We start from the raw sequence: 23,726 nt of genomic DNA on the forward strand, positions 1-23,726 counted from the left end.
TCTTTGATTACTTAGCTGAAAGTGTCCGACAATGGAATACATGATACGATTAGGCAACATGGCAGTACAATCCATCAGCACAATCAGTGGTGGAGGTAAATATGAGCCAACATATTATTCAGATGCTCCTCCGCCTCAGTATCAGCCTCAAAAATTCTATCAGAACTACGCACTTCCAAAATTTCGACCTAATGAAGCTCCTGCCTATTTCACCGACAACATCTTTTGAGGATAGCATGGCACAGGTGGCTAATACACTTTAGGAATATATGCAAAGTAATACTCAGACTGTTAGCTTTGGTGTATTCCTAAGAGGGGGGGCGAATTGGGTTTTAAAAATTACTTCTTAGGTCAATCGGTTTAATAACAGTATTACTGAACCTAGGGTTTGTCTATGCAATTATAAACTCAATCATTCACAATAGTAAAATATAAACATTCATATGCTAGAATTTAAAAAACGAAAATTAAAAGCACGCACAAGAAATGTTATCAGGGTTCGGCCAACTATGCCTACGTCCCCGCTTCTAGATCGCAAGCCCGAGGAATCCACTAATGCTCACTTAACGGGTGGAGTGGCACCTAATACAACTAGGTCAATTAGCACAGGACTGACCTCAACCTTTATAAATTTTCCTTGTGGGGTGGAGAAGGCCCTAGGTCAAATTCACAGGGATGACCCCAACCTGATCCTTCCGGACTAGATCAAGCCCACTCAGGCCACGCCTAGAAATACAACAATATTTTTCACAAAATAATCGATATAGTGATTATGCTTCTCAAGTAAGGCAGATATGTACCCAATACGCACAGTATAATCAATCAACCACATATCAACAATATAGGAAATGTAAGCTCAGTGATGTGATTTTGTGCAAGAAACACTTAATAAGATATTATCATTAATATACTCAAGAGTGTTCAAAACAAACTAAATCTTTGGAAACACGTTAATATCAAATCTCAATGTTCAATCAAAGTTTCAAAGATGCTTAATCAAATATTCAAACTAACTCAAAAGATTTTCTTCAATGAAATAAGCACACAAGTAGTTTGAAAAATATTTTAGCTTGTAGAAAATATTTTGCACAAAAAAATCAAAACTATGAGACACTTACAATAATAATGCAAATATCCTAAGCTTTCTAGTTTATCCCAACACAAGATTTATTATATTCAAATCTGTGAGATAAACTTTGCTAACTCCCCAAAAATAAATAAATCAATCAGACAAGAACAATGGGAGTATTAGCAACCTCTACTAATTAAAAACCCAAGCAAGAACTCTCACAAAGCTAAAAATAATCAATGGAATGAAGGTATGAGAGTGTTTGGAAGTATTATAGGAAAAATGGGATTTTGAGTTTGAGAGAATTTTAGCTGATGATTTTTTTTAATCTTTACTTAATCCACACAAATGAACTCATATTTATAGACCAAGGTGAAATTATAGTCATTTAGGACCCATAAGGAATTCTTAGAAAAGATCCAAAGTGTTTAGGAAGTATTAACCCTCATTAACCCTTATTTACCTTGGTTAAAATGATTTTAACCCGACAAGGTTTGGGTGGTTGAACTGAGGTTCGGTCACCCGAACAGACACATTCATAATAGGTCTTTAAATAAGTTTGGCAGGCCGAGTTCCAATTAAGTGGCTCAAATTAAACTAAGAAACATATCTTCGTAATTTCGGGTGCCCGATCATAGGTTCGATAGCCCGAACTGAGATATTTGGTCACCAGGGCTTAATTTAAACTCAATCTCTCAGTAGCCCGAGTTGGTGAGGGGTCCCTTTCAAAGGGTTCGGGCGCTTGTGGAAGGTATACACAAAATGGTTCGGTCGCCCGAGAGCCTAAGTCAACTGTTGACTTCTCAACAATTCGGGCGCCCGAGGAGTTTTGAACTCTTGGGGTTTGATCGCCCAAGGTCTCTCAAATTTATATATAATGTTCAATTTAATTCAATTTTAACACTCGTTAATTTTGTATGATATATGTGCATAAGTGTTAGGACCTAGAGTCATACTATGGTCTTACTGAGGTCGTTTTGAGATAGTCCCAAAAATCCAGCGTCGGTCGACCGAAAGGTGCCATAATGACATTTGGTACCCTATGGTCAGACTACGGTCTTGTTAAGCTTACAATTACCTACATGCATGACATGCAAAGATTATTACAAACCGTTATAAATTATTACAGACTAATATAAAAATAAATGCAAATACAATTGAAAATAGATCTTCATTCCTTTTGCTTCTCCAAACGCCATCATACGATGTAGCATTGAGTTCCTTATGGAAACACCTATATCTTTACCATCCATGCGTGCAAAGAATTAACCCTATTCATAAGCTCAATGCACATGTAAGATACATATGCTTTGTCAGCATAAAAAACAAAGATCAAACTCAAAAAGTCAACACAGACTATGAATGAATTGCGAGACACCATTAATAAGTTGAGCACGCAGTTGAATATCTTAGAAAAAAGGGAATTTTGGTAGAACCTCAGCCTAATCCTCAAGAATACTAGCACCAACAGCAAAAAATACATAATGTTTCTCTTAAGACAGCGGAGGCCATTATTACTTCGAGAAGTGGAAAAGAAGTTCCCCAACCTAAGATACTCACTGTCAGACCAAGAGTTGTCCCAACACCTGATGTTACAATTGAGATGGATGAGGTCAAAAAAAATTAGAGGAAGAAAGCCCATAATTGAAGAAGTCAATTAACGTGGAGACCAAGACTAGTAAGGAGTACCAACCTGTGGTACCTTACCCTCAAAGATTGACAGTTGTGGAACCATCATTCCCGACTAAACTAAATGTCAAGGAGTGCAATGCTGAAGCAAATCCCTACAGTGGAAAGGTGATGGGTACACCCAATAAAGAGGGTGAGCAGACTGGTGAGAGTTTAATTTTCAAAGAACTAGGTAAAAATTTTAATATTCATGCTTCTAAAGAACCAAAGGTAACTACTCTGACAACTCTACCTCAAAGACAGGTTCTTAAAAAAGTAAATTTCCTGGAAAATATGCTAAATAAAGATCCTTTCTTGTTAAAACAAGGAAGGCAGTTTGCATATGTTTTGTCTGGCACCTTAGAACGTATTGATTTATTTGAGACTAAATTTTGTGCAGGTAACAAGACAGATTCATTGCGGCAACTCAAATTTGGAGACTGGTATGTTTCATTTATAAACTTGCACCCACTAGATGAAATTCATCCAGAGCCTTCGCCAGACAGATTATGATGTTTTTCTTCATTTTTTTTTTACCTTGCTTTATTTTAGTTTATTTTTAGGTACATTCTTCTATAGTTTCAGTTTTTCTTTTCCATTACTTCTCCACCCAAGTATGCTCTGCTTCCCCTATGCTTTCACATTGAGGACAATGTTCCACTTTAATTAGGGGGAACGAGAAAATACATTGAAAAAAAAAAAAATAAATGTGGATGATTAGGCTATGATTAACACTGACTTATACCCTTTACATACTTGCATATAACCTAAGAGTTACACACTCGAGTTATTTACATGTAGTTTCCCTTTATATGGCTAATCTAGGAATTGTAACTCTATGTGGGTTGACACGTAGTTCATTCATGTTAATCTGGCTATATAAACTCTTGTATTTACATGGTATCCGTTGACCTGATAGGTCACTCCCAGTTTTGATCATGACAAATACTCTTGGTACTGATGGTTGTACTAAGGTTTGCATGCAAGTTCACCTTGCGTGCATACTTGAACTGAAATACATACCATGATGGCGTGCGGTGTTCGTGCCAAAGAATGAAGAATTTTGTGTTGTATTTGTATCTATTATTTCACTTCTTCATTCCGGGATGTAATATTTATTATGGACTATACACCCTGCATCCTGTAATAATTTGCATCATGCATGATAGGTAGGTATGCTCAGAAATGCCGTAGATTGACCTTAGGGACCGAATGACCTTAGAGCACCCTTCAGTTGAATGAAGGTCAACCGACGCTAGGTTTCTTGGCGTACTTGAAAAGACCTTAGGTCCCAAGACATATGCACTAATCAGTCCCCATATCACTTACATAATCAGGGGAATTAATTTTGGATAAAAAGAACTTAATTGGAAAATGTTGAGAGGGTTCGGGCAACCGAACCTAAGCCGTATAAAACAGCTCAGTTGATTGAACAGTCAATATGTTGACTTGGTGTTCAGGCATCCGAACCAATTTTGAGTGTGTCTCCCTCGGGCACCCGAACCTGTGTCAGGTTCCTTTTTAACAACCCAGGTGCCTGAACGATCACTTTCAAAATGGGCTTGAGTGACCGAATTGGTCAGTTTGGTTAACCGAACTTGGAACCGGGCCCCCGAACCTACGAACAATTGGCTACTGACTTTGATTCAGCTACTTGAGCATAATTTCGAGCGACCAAACTATTTAAAATACCTTTTTTTGACTGTGTTTGTTCGGGCACCCGAACCTCAAGCCGAGCACCCGAACCTCACGGGTTAAAATATTTTTTACCGATTTTTTAATGGCGTAAACTGAGTTAATTTTATTAATGGCATTTAAAACAAATTTAGTTATTCCCATTGTGTCCCCAATGGTAAAAAAATCCTCCTTGCCTATAAATACCTATTCATTTGTCATAATTAGTAAGGATTAGAAACTTGATTAAGGCCAAAATTCTCTCAATTTCAAAAATATTTTTTTAGCCTGTACTACTCCCAAACAGTCATACACTCCATTTTTCTTGATCTCTTAAGTGTTGTGAGTATTTCTAAACTAATTGTGCTTGTTCTTACTAGTTAGTACTCTCATTGGGTATATTGTTTGATTGATTTTATTTGAGAGTATAGCCTTAAGTTCTTCCACCGATTTTACTTAATAAATCTTGTGTGGGAAGACTTAGAAGGTTGTGGTTCTTGCATTGTCATTGCAAGAGGCCTAAACTTATAGATTTTGCGTGCAAAATCCTTTTCAAAAGCTAATTTTCAAATACTCCATTGTGCTTTGTATATTGAAATATCTTGTTGAGATTGTTCGAATCAACTTGCTTAAAATATTTGAAACCCTGATTTGATTTTGTATTATTCACGTGTTGTGTTTCAAATTTTTCTTTGATATACACTCTAGATCTGGACTGATAATTTATACTTGATTGAGTGTTTAGCACACATTAGAGCACTAAGCATATTTACATATCATTCGTGCTTCCAATATTGAGTAAGCTGTATTGGTGCACATATCTGCTTGTGTAGAAGCGTATTTTCATGTACAAATTTTATATACATTGGTTGTATTCCAGGCATGGGGCCTGAAGACGGAGACTAGCTCTGTTGAATAGTCCCGAACTAGCTTAGACCCAATCAGGAAAGCTAGGTGCGCCATCCTAGTAAGGCTTGTTGGTTGAGGTCAGCCCCTTAAATTGACCTGATTGTAACCGGTGCTGCTCCACCTGTTAAGTGAGCAGTTGTGGAATCCTTGTGCTGGTGTAGCCAAGGTAGGGGCGTAGGCAGTATTGGCCAAACCCTAATAACATATCACGTGTATTGTTTACTTTTTTGCACTTTACTTTTGTTGCTCGTATATGTTTGTTTATTGATCGCATAGACTAGCCCTAGGTTGTGTAATACTACTGTTAAACTGATTGCCCTAGGCTATAAATTTTAAATACCCAATTCACCCCCTTTTTGGGGTTGCACCAAAACTAATACTATCTCATGAGACTGAAAATACACATTCACGTGACTTGTAGCGCATAAGATTCCTTGTGAGCACTAAAAGAGTGCACATGGCAACTATGACACCTTGTGAGGTACTATTGAGCCATTTATCATTCTTTTGAGTTTTTGACATCAGTTCGGAGTTCATGAAACTCAACTTTCCCTTCTTTTTTGGATACTCTTTGTACACTAGTCTCTATTTTTAACTTGCTAGCCTAGAGGTGACATCTAGTGGGGGGGATAGAAAACTAAAGAGTAGCCTACTCAAGATGTGAAGGCTGAACTACCCCTCAAAATAAACTTTCATGGACAACGAAACAAGTGTAATGATTGTCCTAATTGACAATGAAAAGACATAAATTGAAGAATAAGATGAAGAAAGAATAAGAAAAATGAAATGCTCATGAAATGAAAGGTTAATACCTACTCCACACAAATACCACAAAAAAGTCAGGGACACGACACATGTTCTCCACATATGAAGACTCTTCACCGCTTAATGCCTCAGGTGTATTCACGTTTGGTTTGTGAATAAGTTGATCTAGGGTGGTCTTGGTTGGATACGACGAGTAGATGAGAAGATGTTAGGGTGAAGGACCCAACGCCTCACAAATAGCCTAGATTCTTTTCAAACTAGTCCACTACATACATTTAGCATTTGTTCCTTGCAATATGTGGGATGTTTGATCGCGACACTCCTCCTTGCATATGACAAGCGAACCCATTCTTTTTGAGTGTTTTTTAGAGTATACCAGTTAGGCCAAGTCAAAACGATCGTTCTGTAGGTGTCCACTGGTATCTTGGGTGTAACGAGTCATACATATTACACATACCTCGAGATTTTGTATGTTTATACTCGAATTTATATGACTACATTAACTCTGAATTGAATTGCTAGTTGACTTTATGTGAGTATACTATTCTTAATGGCTATATAATGATGAAACTTGCATGAATGACTTGCTTCGGAATCACGTGAATTGTGTATGGACTTGTGTGTAATCTGGTGATATTCATGATTGTGAAATGGTATATTTGTGTTGCATGTACATTCATTTAATATTCACTGGAACTAGTGTTTGTGGGTGTCACCCTAGAAACCTTCACGAGACTACAACTCGTCCCCTAGGATCAACCTAGGGGTTTAAAACCTTGTTGCATTTGGTAAATGCAACTGTGTTTCCTACGAAAGAAGAGGTACATAGGATTTGATAGTTTTCTTAGTTTTTATTTATTTGCTAAGGACTAGAAAAACTTTAGTTGGGGGTGTGATTACGCACCTAAATTGCGTAATTAGGCATTTAAATTCATGCATTAAGAATTATATTTTGAATTAAATGTCTAATTACTCTCAATATTTTAACATTATGTTCTTTTTATAATATTTGGGTTTTATAGAATAATTTATGAATTTTTGGTATTTCATTTTTGCAGGGTAAGTTGTGGACATTAAAGTCGATGATACTTCGTAATTTGGGCATAATTCCCCTATTCGAGCTCCGATCAAGACGATTCAAAATTCTAGGGAAAGCTAAGGAAGTTCTCTACAACATTCGTGTTTTGAGCTTTAAGAGATACGAGCTCTAGGATGGTCAAACTCGGGCATGTTCACTAGGAGATGGAAAATTAAAAAGGAAGAAACAAATGAAGAAAAGAAAAAGAAAATTAAAAGAAAAAGAAGAGTAATTTAACCTAGCCATGCAGCTGGGTCCTCTCATGTGCGCTGGGTAGGTCTTTAGGGTAAGGGCCTTACATATATATATTTTTTCTTTTTTCTTTCTTCCCGACCTCACTCCAGCCCCCTCTCATTTCCTTTCTCTCCCTCTTCCTTCTCTCCTTCTCTTCCTTTCCTCTATTTATTTTTCCCTCTCTCCGTCTCTGCTTCTTCTTTTCTCTACTCTCCCTTCTCTCCTCTCTTGGTTTTCCATTCTCTTTGAGCATCCTATCTTCTTCCTTCTCTTAACTCTTTTCTCCTAAGAACTCTCCCTCTTTTCCTTTCCCTTCCTGTCTCTCTCCCTTACTTCTCTCCCTCTCTTGTCTTGCTACCTACCCGAAGCTCCTACTACAGAACTGTTGCGGCTGCCCAAGAACAGCATCACCCAAATTTGTTGTTGCTCACCACTACTACTGTCCTCCTGTTGTGTGCTGCTGCTAAAGGCCAACTCGAAGCTCTTTTTTCTGCAAAGCCGAGAGCTTTCTTCCTGCTCTGCCTCCCTGACTGCTGTCTGTTGCTGCTTTGTGGAGGAGGACCCGAGCCCAGCCACTGCTGCTGCTATAAACCCACATGACCAACCTCCTGCTTCAGCTCATGGTTAGCTTACTCCCTCTCTCTCTTTCTCTTTCTTTTTCTTTTTCCTTTCTTCTATGTTCTTTAGTTTTTTAGTTTTTTGTTTTTTTTGCTTTTAAATAATTGAATACTTGTCATTTTTTTCTTTAGTGGAATCTTAATTAAAGTTTTAGGTCTTGAATCTTGTTGGGTTATTATTATTAGAGTAGAATTATTATTAGTGTTAGTTTTTGTTTGAGCTATTTTTTTCGTTGAAGTTCGGTTTAATCTCTAAAAAAAGAAAAATATATATTTTCTTTAGGAATTAAAATTGTTGTCTTCCTTAGAATTTAACTTTTGTTGGGTTTTAATTATTTTAATTTTAGTTTAATTAAAGTCTAAATTTTTATCGTGTTTCCATAATTGTTAAAGAGTTAGTTTTGGTTCGCGTTATTGATTACATTGAAATTTAATTTTTGTTTGAGTTGCATTCGCTTGAGTTTCTTTTTAGAGTTGCATGCTTGAATTGCATAGTAAAGTTTCGATCTTTAGGTTTTTGTTTAGAATTTTAAGCATTGGGTTTTTGTCTTTCATTGTTAAATTATTTATGATTTAAATTGCACGTTCTTTTAATTCGTCAAAAGAAATCTCAAACGTCCCAGAAAACCCGAATCTGAATTGTGTTTGGTAAAACTTTATTTTCTTATTTTCTTTGGGATTACATAAAATTTAGAATTAGACTGCATTCCCTAAGGAGACGATCTGACCTTTGGGCTAAGTATTACACAACTAAACTTCTATACTTGAGATAGCTTCCAAACTGCTCATTTTTCGAGTGAGTTACAGTGTTATGTTAAATTATGTGCAAATAGCTCACTACTTCGATAGTGAGCATAACAGTCATATACAGTATTATTTTATGAGTGCAACATGCAGGTAATATACAAGTATGTAAATAGTATAAAAAAATGTTAATATGGCATAAAATAGATAAAATCGCTGAAATTTTTTGAAGAAGTGTTAGTTTTGTGCTTGAAGTGTTCCATGTAGTGTTTACCTACCCCCTACCCCCAAGTTAAAACTTCAGTGTCCTCACTTAAGTGTAGAAAGAAAGAACTCGGAATGCATGGTAGAGGAAACACTGCATGGTGCAATGAAAATCACTCGGTGCACCTGCATATGTAATAAACATATAATCCATAAAAGAGCAAGCAAGGATACACTACACAAATGACAAGTAGACAAAAACACCATGTGTATTCCATTAATTTCCAAAGGTAGTACACAGTATAGAAACAAAACACAGGTACAACCCTTTACAAAAGCATGGTTTGAGTTACAAAAAAAAAAAAAAAAAATGTAAAGGAAAGAAAAGAAAGAAAAGAAAAACAAGAAAAATGTGTCATAGAAGCATAGTACATAACAGAGCAATCTACTAAGTCATCTCAATCATCCTTTAACTCTGAATCCGTATCAGAAATGTGGAATGGGTTTTTAGGTGAACGGTTGGGACCATCATAGTTTGCCACAACCATTATTATCTTCCGGACCATTTCCACCATTGCATTCCAAATCATTGGGACCAAGGTGGAGGAAGGCACACTAGTAGGCATTGGTGGAACTGCAGGGGGCACCCGTGAAGACGATTCTTCCCTCTGATGTACTTGGTGTCGTCGACATTTATTCACACGCTATTTCAAATGGAAACAACTATTTACAATTTAATCAACTATACCCAAGTATCTATTCAAACTTACATACAATCAAATCTTCAAAGTTATACAAGCAAATATAGAAACAAACCGATCTTCACATGCTTATTCAAACAAGAATGAAAATAATTATTCACAACCAATGAAAGATATTTACCTACTTATTTAAACAAATCTTCATAATTAATGAAATATATTCACATGCTTTATTCAAACAAACAAGGAAACAAACATTCTCATTAAATCAGAGATATTTTCAAATATGGGAACTAAATATTCACATTAAATTTAGAATATATATCTACAAGTATAGTAGCAAATATTCCCATCAAATCAAGGATATTCACAAATATGGAAATTAAATATTCACATTAAATTCAAAATATTTAAAAATATAGTAACAAATATTCACGTCAAATCAAGGATATTCACAAATGTGGAAACTAAATATTCACATTCAATCTAGAATATTCACAAATACGGTAACAAATATTCATATTAAATCAAGGATATGCACATATATGAAAACTAAAAATTCACATTATCTCAAGAGTACTTACATATTCACATTAACTCAAGGATATTTACAAATATGGAAACATACCCACACTAAGTTAATCATATTAAATTTTTCACAAACCAATTATTCAAATATGGGAGTATATTATTTACAAAATAAAGTGGAGTAATTAAAAGACTTAATAAATTTAAAATTGGGATAATTCCTAATTAATTACTGGCTCGACTCTCTAACTTCCCTAGCGGAGTCGGCAGGCTATCGTGACGCCTTGGAGCGCAGGTGCCCCGGAGTGGCAAAATAAAATTCATATGTTTAATTTTTTTTAAAAAAATAGGAATATTAGAGTCGCCACTAACCTTTTAGTGTGGTTAGAACACTTGATTACTACCCAATTAAAGGTAGAATTGGTCTGCATTACCAAAGCCGGGATCAGGAGTTCGGTTATGCAAGGGGAAGGTACGAGCACCCCCTACGCGCTCTTTCTTACGAACGGTACCTAATTAATTATGAAATTATATCAAACTAACTTTAAAAAGCCTTTTTGGTTACTTCTTTTATGAATTTACAAAATGCACACGTACGTGAAAACCCCACACGAATATTTACATAATAAATATATATATTTCCTCAGAAATGGGGTACGTGAAGTTCAAAGTGCTCTTACCATTTCGTTAAAATCATAGGGATAAAAATCAAAAGTAATTAATAACAAAAATATCATAATAATAATAATAATAATAATAATAATAATAATAATAATAATAATAATAATAATAACAATACCTCAGCACATGTATATATACGTATTATAATAATAAATAACATGTACTCTAATATATGGTAATAATAACACGAAACTCAAATATATATACATACGCTAATAGTAATAATACCATTTACTTTAACATATATATACTTGCACAAAAATGATAGTAATAATAATATTGCGTACTAGGATATATAATATTAGCACACATCTAAAAATATACGTATGTATATGTATATAATAATTATAGCAATAATAATATTAGTAATAATAGGCATACCTAAATAATACAATACCTACTTTAATATTAACATATGATTAATGATAATATGCACAATATGGAAATAATTAATGAAATTAAAGAAACAACTCAATCCTACAATTAATGTGTAAACTATACAATATGGAGACAAATCAATTCTAAAATTAGTATGTTCTTACACAATTATGAATATGACAACAAAATAATGAAATTATGAAAACACTTAATGCTAAAATCAATATGTAGATATGCAAAGATAAATATGGCAACAAGTTAACTTCAACATTGATATGCAATAATATACAATGATAAATATGGGAGCAACATTAAACAATGCAATAACGATTAAGAATATCCTAAATAATTATGCAAGTAAATGAAATGATCACATTACACATTAAATAATACAATAATAAACAACCCTAAATAATTACATAATCAAATAAGATAAATATATTACTCATTAAATGTCATAACAACAATAAAAAAAACTAAAATAATTATACAAGCAAATAAGGTGAATATGTTACCCATTACATATTATAATAAAAACAAAAAACCGTAAATAAACATATAAGCCAATAAGATGAATATATTACACATCAAATATTATAATGAAAACAAAATAAATCCTAAACATTAACATATTACATATGGCGATTAACAATAATGATAAAAAAAAACTAAATATAATACAAGCAAATATAATAACTATTACATATTGAATGTTATAGAATCAATAAAGAAATCATGAATAAATATACGAGCCAAATAATTACGTTGCACTTAAAATATTACAAAATCAACATGACAAAAATCATAAGTAAATATTCAATAATCTTGTTGTATTTCAAATATTACGAATAAAACATAAATAAATACAAGCGTATTAAAACACATAAATAACATTACAACCTAAAAAAAAAAAACTTACTAGGGGGCTCGAGGTAACGGCTGGAAAAAAATAATTAATCAAAGCAAAAATAATAAATAGGATGCAATAAGTTTGCACCCGAGATAGGGCTTTGGGAGGGTTTTATACCCTCTTCTTCTCTTCTTCGCCGGGGGCCTGCCAGGAGGCCTCTCATTCGTGCAACCCACGAAATGAAATGACTATCGCCATCACTGATTCTTACATCAAAACTCTAAACCTTAATTCTACTTTTCTTCTCACTCGCCATGAAACTCCTCACTCTAAGAACCATTCTCTTCTTCTCTTATTCATCATCTTCAACTGCTCTCTTCTCGCACGGCTGCACAATTCATCGAGTGCATCATTACTCAACTTCTTTACCTCACAATTCCATCCTATCTTCTTCTTCGAGGCGCCAAGACGAAGAGTCTCGAAATGTGAGGGTCTCTGTGTGGTGGGACTTCGAGAATTGTAGCATCCCAGGTGGCGTGAACGTGTTCAAAGTTGCGCATAGCATTACCGCTGCTATCAGGGCCAATGGAATTAAGGGACCCATTCAGGTCACGGCCTTCGGCGACATTTTTCAGCTCTCCAGGTTGAACCAAGAGGCACTGTCCTCGACGGGGATTAATCTCGCTCACATTCCTCACGGTTAGTTCAATTTATTGTGTTTAAGTTCTGTAGAAAGTTTACAGACAAGATAATCGCTCGCCAGAACTAAAACAACTATTGTATAAATACATGTTTTGTGCGGAGGGCCAAACGATTTCTAATTAGGGGCTAGGTATGAACTTGACTCAAATTAGACAGGGGAGTGCATAAAACTGAGCAGCTGATTTGTTGAAATGACATAGCATAACTGACTTGTTGGATGACTGTATGGTTGGAGGGTTGGAGCGTATGATGGTGTTGCCTGGCAGGACTTCTGGAATCACCACATGAATTTGTCAATTGATGTTTCCATTTTTGCATTTTCAGTTACGATTGCACCATGTGCGAATTGTTGTAATTTGTGGCCCATATGTTAAGTGGAACGGATGTACAAAGAAAATATGGTTAAAAAACAGCTGACTTGCAGGAATAAATCGGCGATGGTTTACTTGAAACCATCGACGGTTCTGTTCAAGGTAAAAGGAAACAATTGACGGCTTTGTAGAGTAATTTCGATGGTTTGGTCTTAGCATTAAACCGTCGACGGTTTGTCTGAAACCGTTGACGACTTGGCTCGGTTACTCAATGCTGTTTTTTGAATTTTGAATTAGAAAGTTGAATAGGTTGGGTTTTGGGGCGAAAACCTCTGGGAGGGTTATACTATGTTGTATGTTGTAACTCAATGCTTTTGACGCAAGATAGTGAAAATTCACAATCGTTTGCTCCCGTGGATGTAGGCATTGTCGAGTCACGTAGTCTTTGTGTCATTGTTTTATTACTTTTGTATAATGTGCATGATTTTGTTTTCTGTATTGTTCATTGTTGGTTGCTGCATTGTGTGATTCGGTTTTCCTCTGCGCATTAATTTGCACAACACGAATGCAGTTGTGTTGTGAAAAACCCCCAAATATGCACAGCGGAATGTATATTTATATGTAAAGGATCAAACACACACTGCAGCAATGTAATGGTGAATACAAAACAATTCCACAACCACAAGAAGTAAATAAAGCAATAACAATCACAATGACACCAGGAATTATGTGGTCGGCAATACCTACATCCACGAGAGCAAATGGTAAAGATTCACTATCTTCTTGTCCAAATTACAAAAGCAATACAAGAAACCTCTCAACAATACTCTTAACCACACTTACTTCCCCATATACAACATATACTATGCATATATAAGCCTCCTTGAAGGTTTTCCCCCGAAACCCAACTGTATTAATATCCAATTATTCAAAATTTGAAATCTGCGCTGGCATCTTGAGCCAAATCGTCGACGCTTCCAGGCAGAATAGAATAGTGCCCCCAAACCGTTGACAATTATATTGAAACCGTCGATGGTTTGCCCTGTTGCACTACTGCACCCTGATTTCCTTCATGCTTTCCTTTAGAATGTGAGCCATATTTCAAAACAATGATACCAATTTGTTGTGAAAAACCCCAAAATATGCACAACGGGATGTAACATCTAAAGGATCAAACACACACTAGAACAATCTAATGGTGAATACAGAACAATTCCACAACCACAACAAGTAAATAAAGCAATAAAAATAACAATGACACCAGGAATTATGTGGTTCGACAATGGCTGCATCCACGATTGCAAACGGTAAGGATTCACTATCTTCTTGTCCATATTACTAGAGCAATACAAGAACCTTCTGAACAATACTCTCAACCACACTTACTTCTCCATATACAACATACATTATGTATATATAAGCCTTGTCGGAGGTTTCCCCCCGAAACCCAACTATATTAACGTCCATTTATTCAAAATTTGAAATCTGCGTTGGGCATCCCAAACCAAATTATCGACGGTTGTAGGGAAACTGTTGGCAGTTTGCCCTACTACACTGCTTCACCCTGATTTCCTTCATGCTTTCCTTTAGAATGTGATCCATATTTCACAACAATCTCTACCTTGGCGAACATACGCCCCTTAGGAGAAACCAAAGACATAGACCCGCTACTCCACCTTGAACTTGGGATGTTAGGTTGGGACCTTTTCCAGTCTAGCAACTGGAGACAAACACCAAGTCCATGCAACGCCGCTTGAACTTGCTGATGGCAGTTTCGGCTTCCAACAAGGCCTTCCCACAACAGTAAATACAAACGCTACTGCAAGCCTTCTATCACCAAAGCCTCTTGCATAGTTTTCAACAAATCTCACAACTGATGGTTCACTCTGTTGCCTGCCGAAATGCCCCATTACATAATAATGGGAGCCTTTGACATATCTCGGACATCACAGCCCGTCCTTGGGTCGGGCGGTAGACATTTCACATCGATTCTCCACAGAACCCCCTTGAGATGGAAAACAAAGTCTCCTTGCAGTTCCATCCACAAAACTACACTGAGATAATACCAATCTCCCTGCAGCCTTGTCTATGCGAATCTTCAAACCAAGACCCTTCTTGGCATCGAACACATTCATGTCAAAAACTTTCAACAAAGTTCCCAACTGACAAGCTTCAGTCAAAGCTTTCCTAGCCAATAATATGTCATTCACACACAATAGATACATCACTCCTTTTTATCCTATCACCCTCTTCCTAATTGGAAGCCTCACTAACTCCCACACCTGATTCATATGCAATACCTCCATTTCTTTCACAATAACACTTATCCACTTATTTTTCCCTTTGCCATGCATTGCAATTTGAAAAATAGTAGGAACCTTGCTACTGGTAGTAATGAATGCATAAAACATCATAATGTCAAATTTATACCTGAGTGGTGGTCTGATAGTGCATATGGGCCCAACATGATCCTGCTGGTCTCCTGGGCTGAAACTCCCTACAATATGAACTATGTCATCTCTGCCCTGAGTCCGTAGCTCCACTTGCATCACATGCCCATTCATACCGTGATACCGTTGACTCAAGATAGAACTCCCCGCATTTTTTTTTTGAGTATCTAACTCCACCTGAATTACATGTTTGCTATTGCTGCCGCAGTTTTCTAGCGTCTATTTCTCTTCTTTTACCTGAGTACACTACCCCATGACTTTATCACCAAAAGCCATGTTTTCGATCACCCCTTTGTTGTCATCGGATCACCCAACTTATACCCACCTTTTTTATACCCCAGAAAGATGTATCGTCCAAACATAACACTAAGCCTAGATCCTCCATCACTAGAATAGTGCACCAGTGGACATCCACTCACAATCGAGTAGTCTACCGCAAAACTTGCCCACAATTTACCTGCAACTCTCCCATCTAGTGATACCTTTGGCGATTGGTCACACGAGAAACGCGTCATACTCACAGACTTCACCAAGAAGTACCCTGCAAACCCTGCATATAACACTCTGCTCGCAAAACTTCTTAAAGAAGACCAACGTACTCAGCCCCAATGTTTGACTTGAGGATCTCTCTCCCGGTATGGGTCTCCACCTCAACCACAAATTAAACCTAGGAAACACATCAAACTTGTGCCACATGAGATAAACCAAGACCTTTTGTGATAAACCCACGAAAAACATATGTATGCCCTGTAATGCTATCCTCACCGGTCCCCAAACATTTGAATATATGTAGTCACCCATATGCCTTAGCCACATATGCCACAAAACATCTAACTCGGATCTACAGTTGCATCTCCACCTACAGCCGTATTACCCTGCAGTGTATAGATATTTCCTGCTGCCTTTTCTCCTTTCATCACTATCAAATCGCCTTCACACACTTTCATTTCCCCACTTTCAGACTTGTAACTATACCCATTACAGTTTAAAGTGCCCAATGAAATAACATTTTTCTTCAGACGGGGTGCATGCCTTACATCACATATAGTTCTTACAACACTATGATACATTTTTATTTTGACATTTCCAATACCAAATATTTTGCATGAAATATCATTTCCCATCAAAACACAATCGGTATTAACTGACTTGTAGGTGTTGAACCATTTTCTATTTACTGTCATGTTATAAGAGCATCTGGTATCTAGGATCCAAGAACTCATGAGGCACTCCGAACCCGATGAAACACATAGCATATCACCATCACTGCATTCTAAATCTTCCTCCACTACATTTGCAGATTTTGACGAACGCTTAGACATATATCATTTTTTTTAGTTTTCGCCAAACTGATGTCGGAGAATCCTCATCCATGACGTGATACAACACGTCATCAGCCAAACACAGACGGATGGTTGATACTGCTGTTGCCCCCAATTCATTCCAACTTGCTTTATCCATGCTTTTCGGTTGAATTCTGTATAAGGCCTTCACCATGCCTTATTGCACAAAGAGATCTTTCACCCTTCTTAGCCACAAACCGAAATTTCCGATTCCATCAAACTTGATAATGTTAAATTTCGCAGATGAAGATCTAGAGGCCACTACAACAATGTTCTGATACCAATTTGTTGTGAAAAAACCCCAAATATGCACAACATGTATATTTATATGTAAAGGATCAAACACGCACTGCAGCAATCTAATGGTGAATACAGAACAATTCCACAACCACAACAAGTAAATAAAGCCATAACAATAACAATGACACCAGGAATTACATGATTGGGCAATGCCTACATCCACGGGAGCAAACGGTAAGGATTCACTATCTTCTTGTCCAAATTACAAGAGCAATACAAGAACCCTCTCAAAAATACTCTCAACCACACTTACTTCCCCATATACAACATATACTATGTATATATAAGCCTTGTCGGAGGTTTCCCCCTGAAACCCAATTGTATTAACGTCCATTTATTCAAAATTTAAAATCTGCACTGGGCATCTTGAGCCAAATGGTCGACGGTTTCAGGCAGAATAGGACACTGCCCCCAAACCGTCGACGGTTACAGGGAAGCCATCGACGGTTTGCCCTACTGCACTGCTGCACCCTGTTTTCCTTCATGCTTTCCTTTAGAATGTGAGCCATATTTCACAACAAGTTGCATGATGGTGTTGCCCGTAAGGACTTCTGGATGGAATCACCCAACGAATTTGTCTATTGATGTTTCCATTTTGCCTTTTCAGTTACTATTGTACCATGTGCCAATGCAGTCGCACATCCCCTTTTTTTTTTTTTTTGTGTTTTGGCATGTTTCTCTAAATTATTTTGAATGATTTTTCTTAAGCTGCTATTGTAACTGTAATTTATAAGAATTTATTTAGTTCTTGTTAATAAATGGACATTTTCATTTTTTTTGGGGTAGTTGCATGCTGCTAGGGCTCCTTCATTTTTATTTATTTTTAATGATTTCTTTTACTTTTGTTGCCTTCTATAGTTGGATCAGCGATATAAGGATTAAGTGTGGTGCTTTACAAGACTTGTTTAGAGGTTTCAGTAATCACACTTTTGCACCAAAAAATTGATCCTTGTACAGGAGCACTTTAAAAGGGCCTTAGAAAAAAAAATCTAGGTAAAAGAAGCTAAATCAACTACTTTTTGTGATAATCTGATACGATGGTGAGCCTATGATTTATGCTAAATCGCTGTATGAAATTCGGGGCCTTGTTGAGATAGGGTCTTATAGATATGCTCATACTTTTATAGGCTTGGGTAAATTAGATAGTCTCATGGGAATGCAATAATTTGGCAAAAAATGGTGAAAATATGCTGTTCAGAATCTGTTTGTTATTAAGTCCTATTTTGTTAGTACATTTTTCTGGAGGAGAGAAAGTACACTTTTTGAATCAACTGGTTGCTTGGAAACAAGAAAGGCAAAGACGGTATGAGAGTCTTCACAATTTAAACTATGCTGTTTGTGTTGAATATTAAACCAAAATTTTAAAATTCTTAGTATGCTATTTTCTGGAACAATTTATTATTTGATTGAAAAAAATAGTGGAAATGCTGAAATATAGGTATTGGGAACATTGCACTCTATGAATATGGAAATAAAATCCGGTTGAACAAATGTATTATGATTTAGTGGACATTATATAGCATGGATGGAAAAATAGGTTCTTAAAATCGAACTATACATATCATGGTAACTATACGTATCATGGTAAGAATCTAAAGATAGATAAATAATGTATAGGACAAGTGTCATGCAGTAGAAGCATGGTTTTAAATCGCGGTAGTGGGTAGCATAACGTAACAGTAACAGGTGTAATGGGAAGTGGTAGTAGTGGATGTTACATAACGGGAAGCGGGTGTAACGACTGTGAATTTTTTTCAAGCGAACACAACCTTGTGCATATTAGCGTACTTGCATGTTTTAAGCTTTTAACCCTTCTTAGAAAGAGCTTTAGTATATTTTGGATCCTTTAGTTCGACTAACTAAGTTGTTTGGTAAGGTAATAAGTTTACATTTGTTTTGAACCACCATTGATAGAAAAATTACGTGTGTGCATATTTATATTTCTCATTGTTTTTATCTGTGATAAATTCTTATGTGTGCTAAATTAATTAATAAAACAAAATACGTTATACACTCCATTAATCTATTATACACATAAGACATACGAATAATACAAATATAAAATAACTAGAAAAAGAAGAAGGTTGAAGTTGAAAAATATAGGACATAAATATCAAATTACTAATATTATTAAAAGAAAATATTTTCCTAACAAGTCAAATTGTTAATTAATGCATCTCTTGTGAGTATTTAAAGAAATAGTAAATTTTGTATCATTGTCATCCTCATTATAATCTTTTCCCCCTCTTGCTAGATGGTATATTGGGAATGATTTATGAAAGAGAGGGAAAAAGTGAGAAGAAAAAGTAAAATAAATTTTTGGCGTAACAGTCCTGCAGCGGTTACGTAACGGCTGTAGCGGCCTTTACGTAACGGTCGCAGTCCGTAATGGCCATTACAGCCATGATTTTTCTTCCCACCGATTCCTCGGTGTGTAATGGTATCGGTAACTCAAAAAACCGTTACGTAACGGTCGCGGCCGTTATTTAAAACCATGAGTAGAAGTTTATTTTCTGTGTTCAGAAATATATTGGCAAGAATTTACCCTTGGCAAGTGGAAGCTTGGCAAGAGATTCAACTGATGCTAAATTAATTTGCTCTTTAAATGTTATGTTCAATAATATTTTTTTATTTTCTTTTTTAAATAGGATTTTGCATTGGTAAAATTGGGAAAAAATTCCTGAGTCCAAAAATATTTTGTATTCCTCCATTGCTAATGTGACCATCTGTGGTTTTAACTGATGGGTTGAAGGAAATTTTGGATTTGACTTAACAGGTATTTAGATGATTATAATTCCCTGACCCTCTAACTTTTTCATTCTCCTTTGACATTTCAGAAAACTGTAAAGCATCTTCTGTTAAAAAAATCTTAGTTTTACTGGCTCAATAAAAAATTTGGGAGTTAATTCATGAGAGAGTTGGTCAATCGATTGGAAACTCTGGGTAGCTTTCCTTCAAATGGTTTTAGAACTAGTCACTTGAATTGGAAGATACAATTTTTTGCCTAAACTTAGTTTTCTCAGGGAGTGTATAGTACTGCAAAGACAAAAGAATACCCTACAATTCCATTGTGTTACTCAAACAGCTGATTCATGTGGGTAAGAATTTTCTATTTTAAATGGCAACGTGCCTTGAGTTCCAGAGTGTAAAAATTTATAAAAGTTGAAAGAATGAAAATACCAAAATATTTCTCATAGAGTTCTATTTCTTTGTTCATATACAATTTTGAAAAAGAGAGGGAATATAGAAAGCAACTTTATAGTGTATTGAAAATGGACATTTCTTAGATCATTTATGAAAACAGATGTCCAAACGTTATTTGATCAGAATTTTACTCAATAACTTCTTAAACCAAATATCTAAATGTTTTCTGTGTGTCATCATTATTTATTCAGAAAAGAAGACAAACTTTGGAGAACAGAAGCTAATTTTTTCGAATTGAGCTTTTTTTTTTTTTTTTAAATAGATGTTTTAGTTTTTGCTTACCTTACCGGCAAGGGGCCTAGTTGAGTATATGTGTGGGTAGCCTAATCAGTTGCGAATTGATTTCCTGGTTTATATTGATGATATCGGCATGGCTATAATATTGGAGTACACAAGTTAAAGCAAATGTTTCCTGCTATTAAAAGCTTCTTGACTAAATTTGTGCCTATACATCAACTGATTATTGGATATGTTTTGCAGGAGGGAAGAACAGTGCTGATAGGTCTCTTCTTGTTGATCTTATGTGTTGGGTTACTCAACATCCTCCACCAGCACATCTTTTTTTAATTTCTGGTGACAGGGACTTTGCAGGCATTTTACACCGGCTAAGAATGAACAACTACAACATATTGCTTGCGAGTCCTGAAACTGCTCCTAATGTTCTCTGCAGTGCTGCAAGCATCATGTGGCAATGGAATACATTGGTTAGAGGGGAAAACCTTGCTGGGAAGCATTTCAACCAACCTCCAGATGGTCCTTATAATTCTTGGTATGGCCATTATAAGGTGCCTCTTGAGGACCCCTACTCTATTGCTGAGCAGCCGGCTTGTTTACGGGCTACTGAGTTATCTGAGCCTGCTTCTGAGTCTAAGCTCCGTCCCATTCCAAGATCTGTCATCAAGCAGATTCGCCAAATATTATCTTCATACCCAAAAGGAATGTCCATTACAGAACTTCGTTCAGAATTGGCAAAAAGTAATGTGAATCTAGATAAAGATTTGTATGGGTATAAAAAATTCTCTCGCTTTCTTTTATCGATGCCTCACATTTTAAAGGTTCAATTTGGAAGTGATGGCCAGTATTTTGTACGTGGCCCCATCTCTAAAACTCCTGAACCAGTTGTAGCCCCTTCAAATATAACTGCACAGCCTGTTAGCAATAATGGGGATCCGGATGTATATGTAGCTTCAAATTTAAATGGTGGGCTTAGTTCTATTTCTAAATCTGCTGATGGGAATTTCTTGTCAACAGTGCAACCATCTGAACTTAATGTGAAAGGGACTCCTGCAAAAGTCCAAAATCCTCCACTTGATAAAAAAGTTGCTGATGAGAAAAATTCGACTGTAGCTGACGATCATCCACCTCCTGCAGAGGAACATGATCCTACTTCTGAAACAGGCTTTTTCCTAAAATTCTCAAGAAAATGGTTTGTTGGTAAAGCAAATAGCTCTGCAAAAACTTGTAGCATTCCAGAAGAATGTCATGCTTCTGGTGCTAGCTCTGAAAACACAAAATCTAACAAAAGATGTGAGAAATCATTAAGTTCTTGTTCTAAGCCAGTGCCTCCAGCTTCAAACACTTCATCCAATGATGGATCAATTCTGGACAACAGAGACATTAAGAGTTCTGAAGTATGTGGTGATAAATCTGGAGCAAGTGCAGGTTTCTTCTGTTGGATTATAAAATTGTGCAAATTTTGGAGTAGTGGCTTGGCCTCTGAAATCTCAAGTGATGATACTGGAACAAAGTTAAGCCACACAAACAATCATTCTGGAAAGCATGAACTTTTTTCTGTGGAGACTTTTTGGAGGGACATGGAATCATATCTAGGCACACACAAAGGATCAGGCATTGTTTCCCAGTCCAGGACCAGGTTCATATTTACCATGATTTTCTTCATCATATTGCAGTTGCTTGCTTGTTGCTAACCCCTTATTGAGCCATTTTCCATTTTTAGCAGAAACTTTGGAGCCAGCTTTTGACTTAGTTTCTTGCTTCTATTGTTTTTATGTTCTTAATTAAATGTGTATTGCATTCTATTAAGTCTGAGGTCCTACAATTCTGCTTATGCAATTGCAAAATGTGAATGTGATATAGTCACATTTTGGGCCAGTAGATGGTCCCTTGCTTGTAAAAGAGTTGTTCATAACATGTGTTAATCAATAAATAATCACTGTTTCCAAGCTCTCACTTGATCCCTTCATAAATTCTCAAATAATTTCTTACTGTAGAATCTTTATGGTAACCACCACCATTTGGTACCAAAAAAAAAAAAAAAAAAACTAAAAGAAACAAAATAAAATAAATACATAGACATCTGAACAACACACATGAAAAGAACAATCAAAGTGTCAAATGATTTAAAGAATAAAATTATCATATAAATACCCTGATGAAATTTTTATTTGTTAGAGACCATGGATTGTGTGAATGAGAAGCAACTTTTGTTTTTTTGGATAAACAAAGAGGTTTGTTATGAGAAAGAAGGAAGGTGCAATGTGGAGGACATGGTATACTCCTACCAAACAAGAAAACAACAAAGCAAAAATGGACATCATTAGCAATATAAAGCTATTGAGGCATATTAGTCCAGCTATATGTTAAATAGAAGCCTTTGAAGACCACCTTTCTCTTAACCAAAGTAGGTGACATGACTGTACTTAGGTTTCAGCAATCTGCTACTAAATGTACCAAACAGTCGCAAATATTCTACGTCTCCAAACAGCTTTCTCTCCTTTTCATTTGGTCCTTTGCTTCTTCCCAGAACCCCTCTAAAATGAAGAAGATATAGGTTATCTGAAAAGGGTGGGCAAACCCAAAGCTCCCCAAAAACACCAACTGGATTATTCCATGTACTCAAAGAAAAAGGAAAAATGCCAAAATAAATGAACAAACCTTCCCACTGTCATAGTAAAGCATGTACACATCTGGAGACTGCGTTATTTGGCCTTCTTTCCAGAGAATCTTAATTTTATTAATAAAAGAATGTATAGGAAAAGGAATAGAATTAGGAGCATGAATTAAACGAGTTAAGAAAGACTTGTAAGGAATATTCCCCGATGCATCCGAAGCTAAACTTTTTCTATCCCTCTTCGAAGAGTTATAACAAAAGCCTAGCACATTCAACAAGATTTGATCATTTGTCTCCCTCATTCAAATTCCTTAAAAAATGAAAATCCAGGACTCCACATTCCCGAGTTAAGCGAAATCAGCGACCAGAGCATCATGAAGGTTAGACAAATGATAATAACATGGAAAATTGACTCAGAGGAGCATCCCAAATCCTTCATCCTCCCAAAGGTGAGTTCTTCCCCAA

At 36.1% G+C, this 23,726-nt stretch overlaps 1 protein-coding gene across 1 annotated transcript in view; it reads left to right on the forward strand.

Annotated features, from left to right (window-relative positions):
* The first annotated feature begins 12,251 nt into the window (after positions 1-12,251).
* The window catches only part of LOC131166787 (uncharacterized), a 42,261-nt gene continuing 30,786 nt past the window's right edge, over positions 12,252-23,726 (forward strand). Inside the window, exons 1-2 of the mRNA XM_058125360.1 lie at positions 12,252-12,799; positions 20,891-22,283. Of these exons, the coding sequence (XP_057981343.1) occupies positions 12,415-12,799; positions 20,891-22,283 (1,778 nt within the window). The 5' untranslated portion in view covers positions 12,252-12,414. The remainder of the gene's footprint in view (positions 12,800-20,890; positions 22,284-23,726) is intronic.

The sequence above is a fragment of the Malania oleifera genome, chromosome 1 (assembly GCF_029873635.1).
Source record: "Malania oleifera isolate guangnan ecotype guangnan chromosome 1, ASM2987363v1, whole genome shotgun sequence".
In the NCBI taxonomy this organism is placed as follows: domain Eukaryota; kingdom Viridiplantae; phylum Streptophyta; class Magnoliopsida; order Santalales; family Ximeniaceae; genus Malania; species Malania oleifera.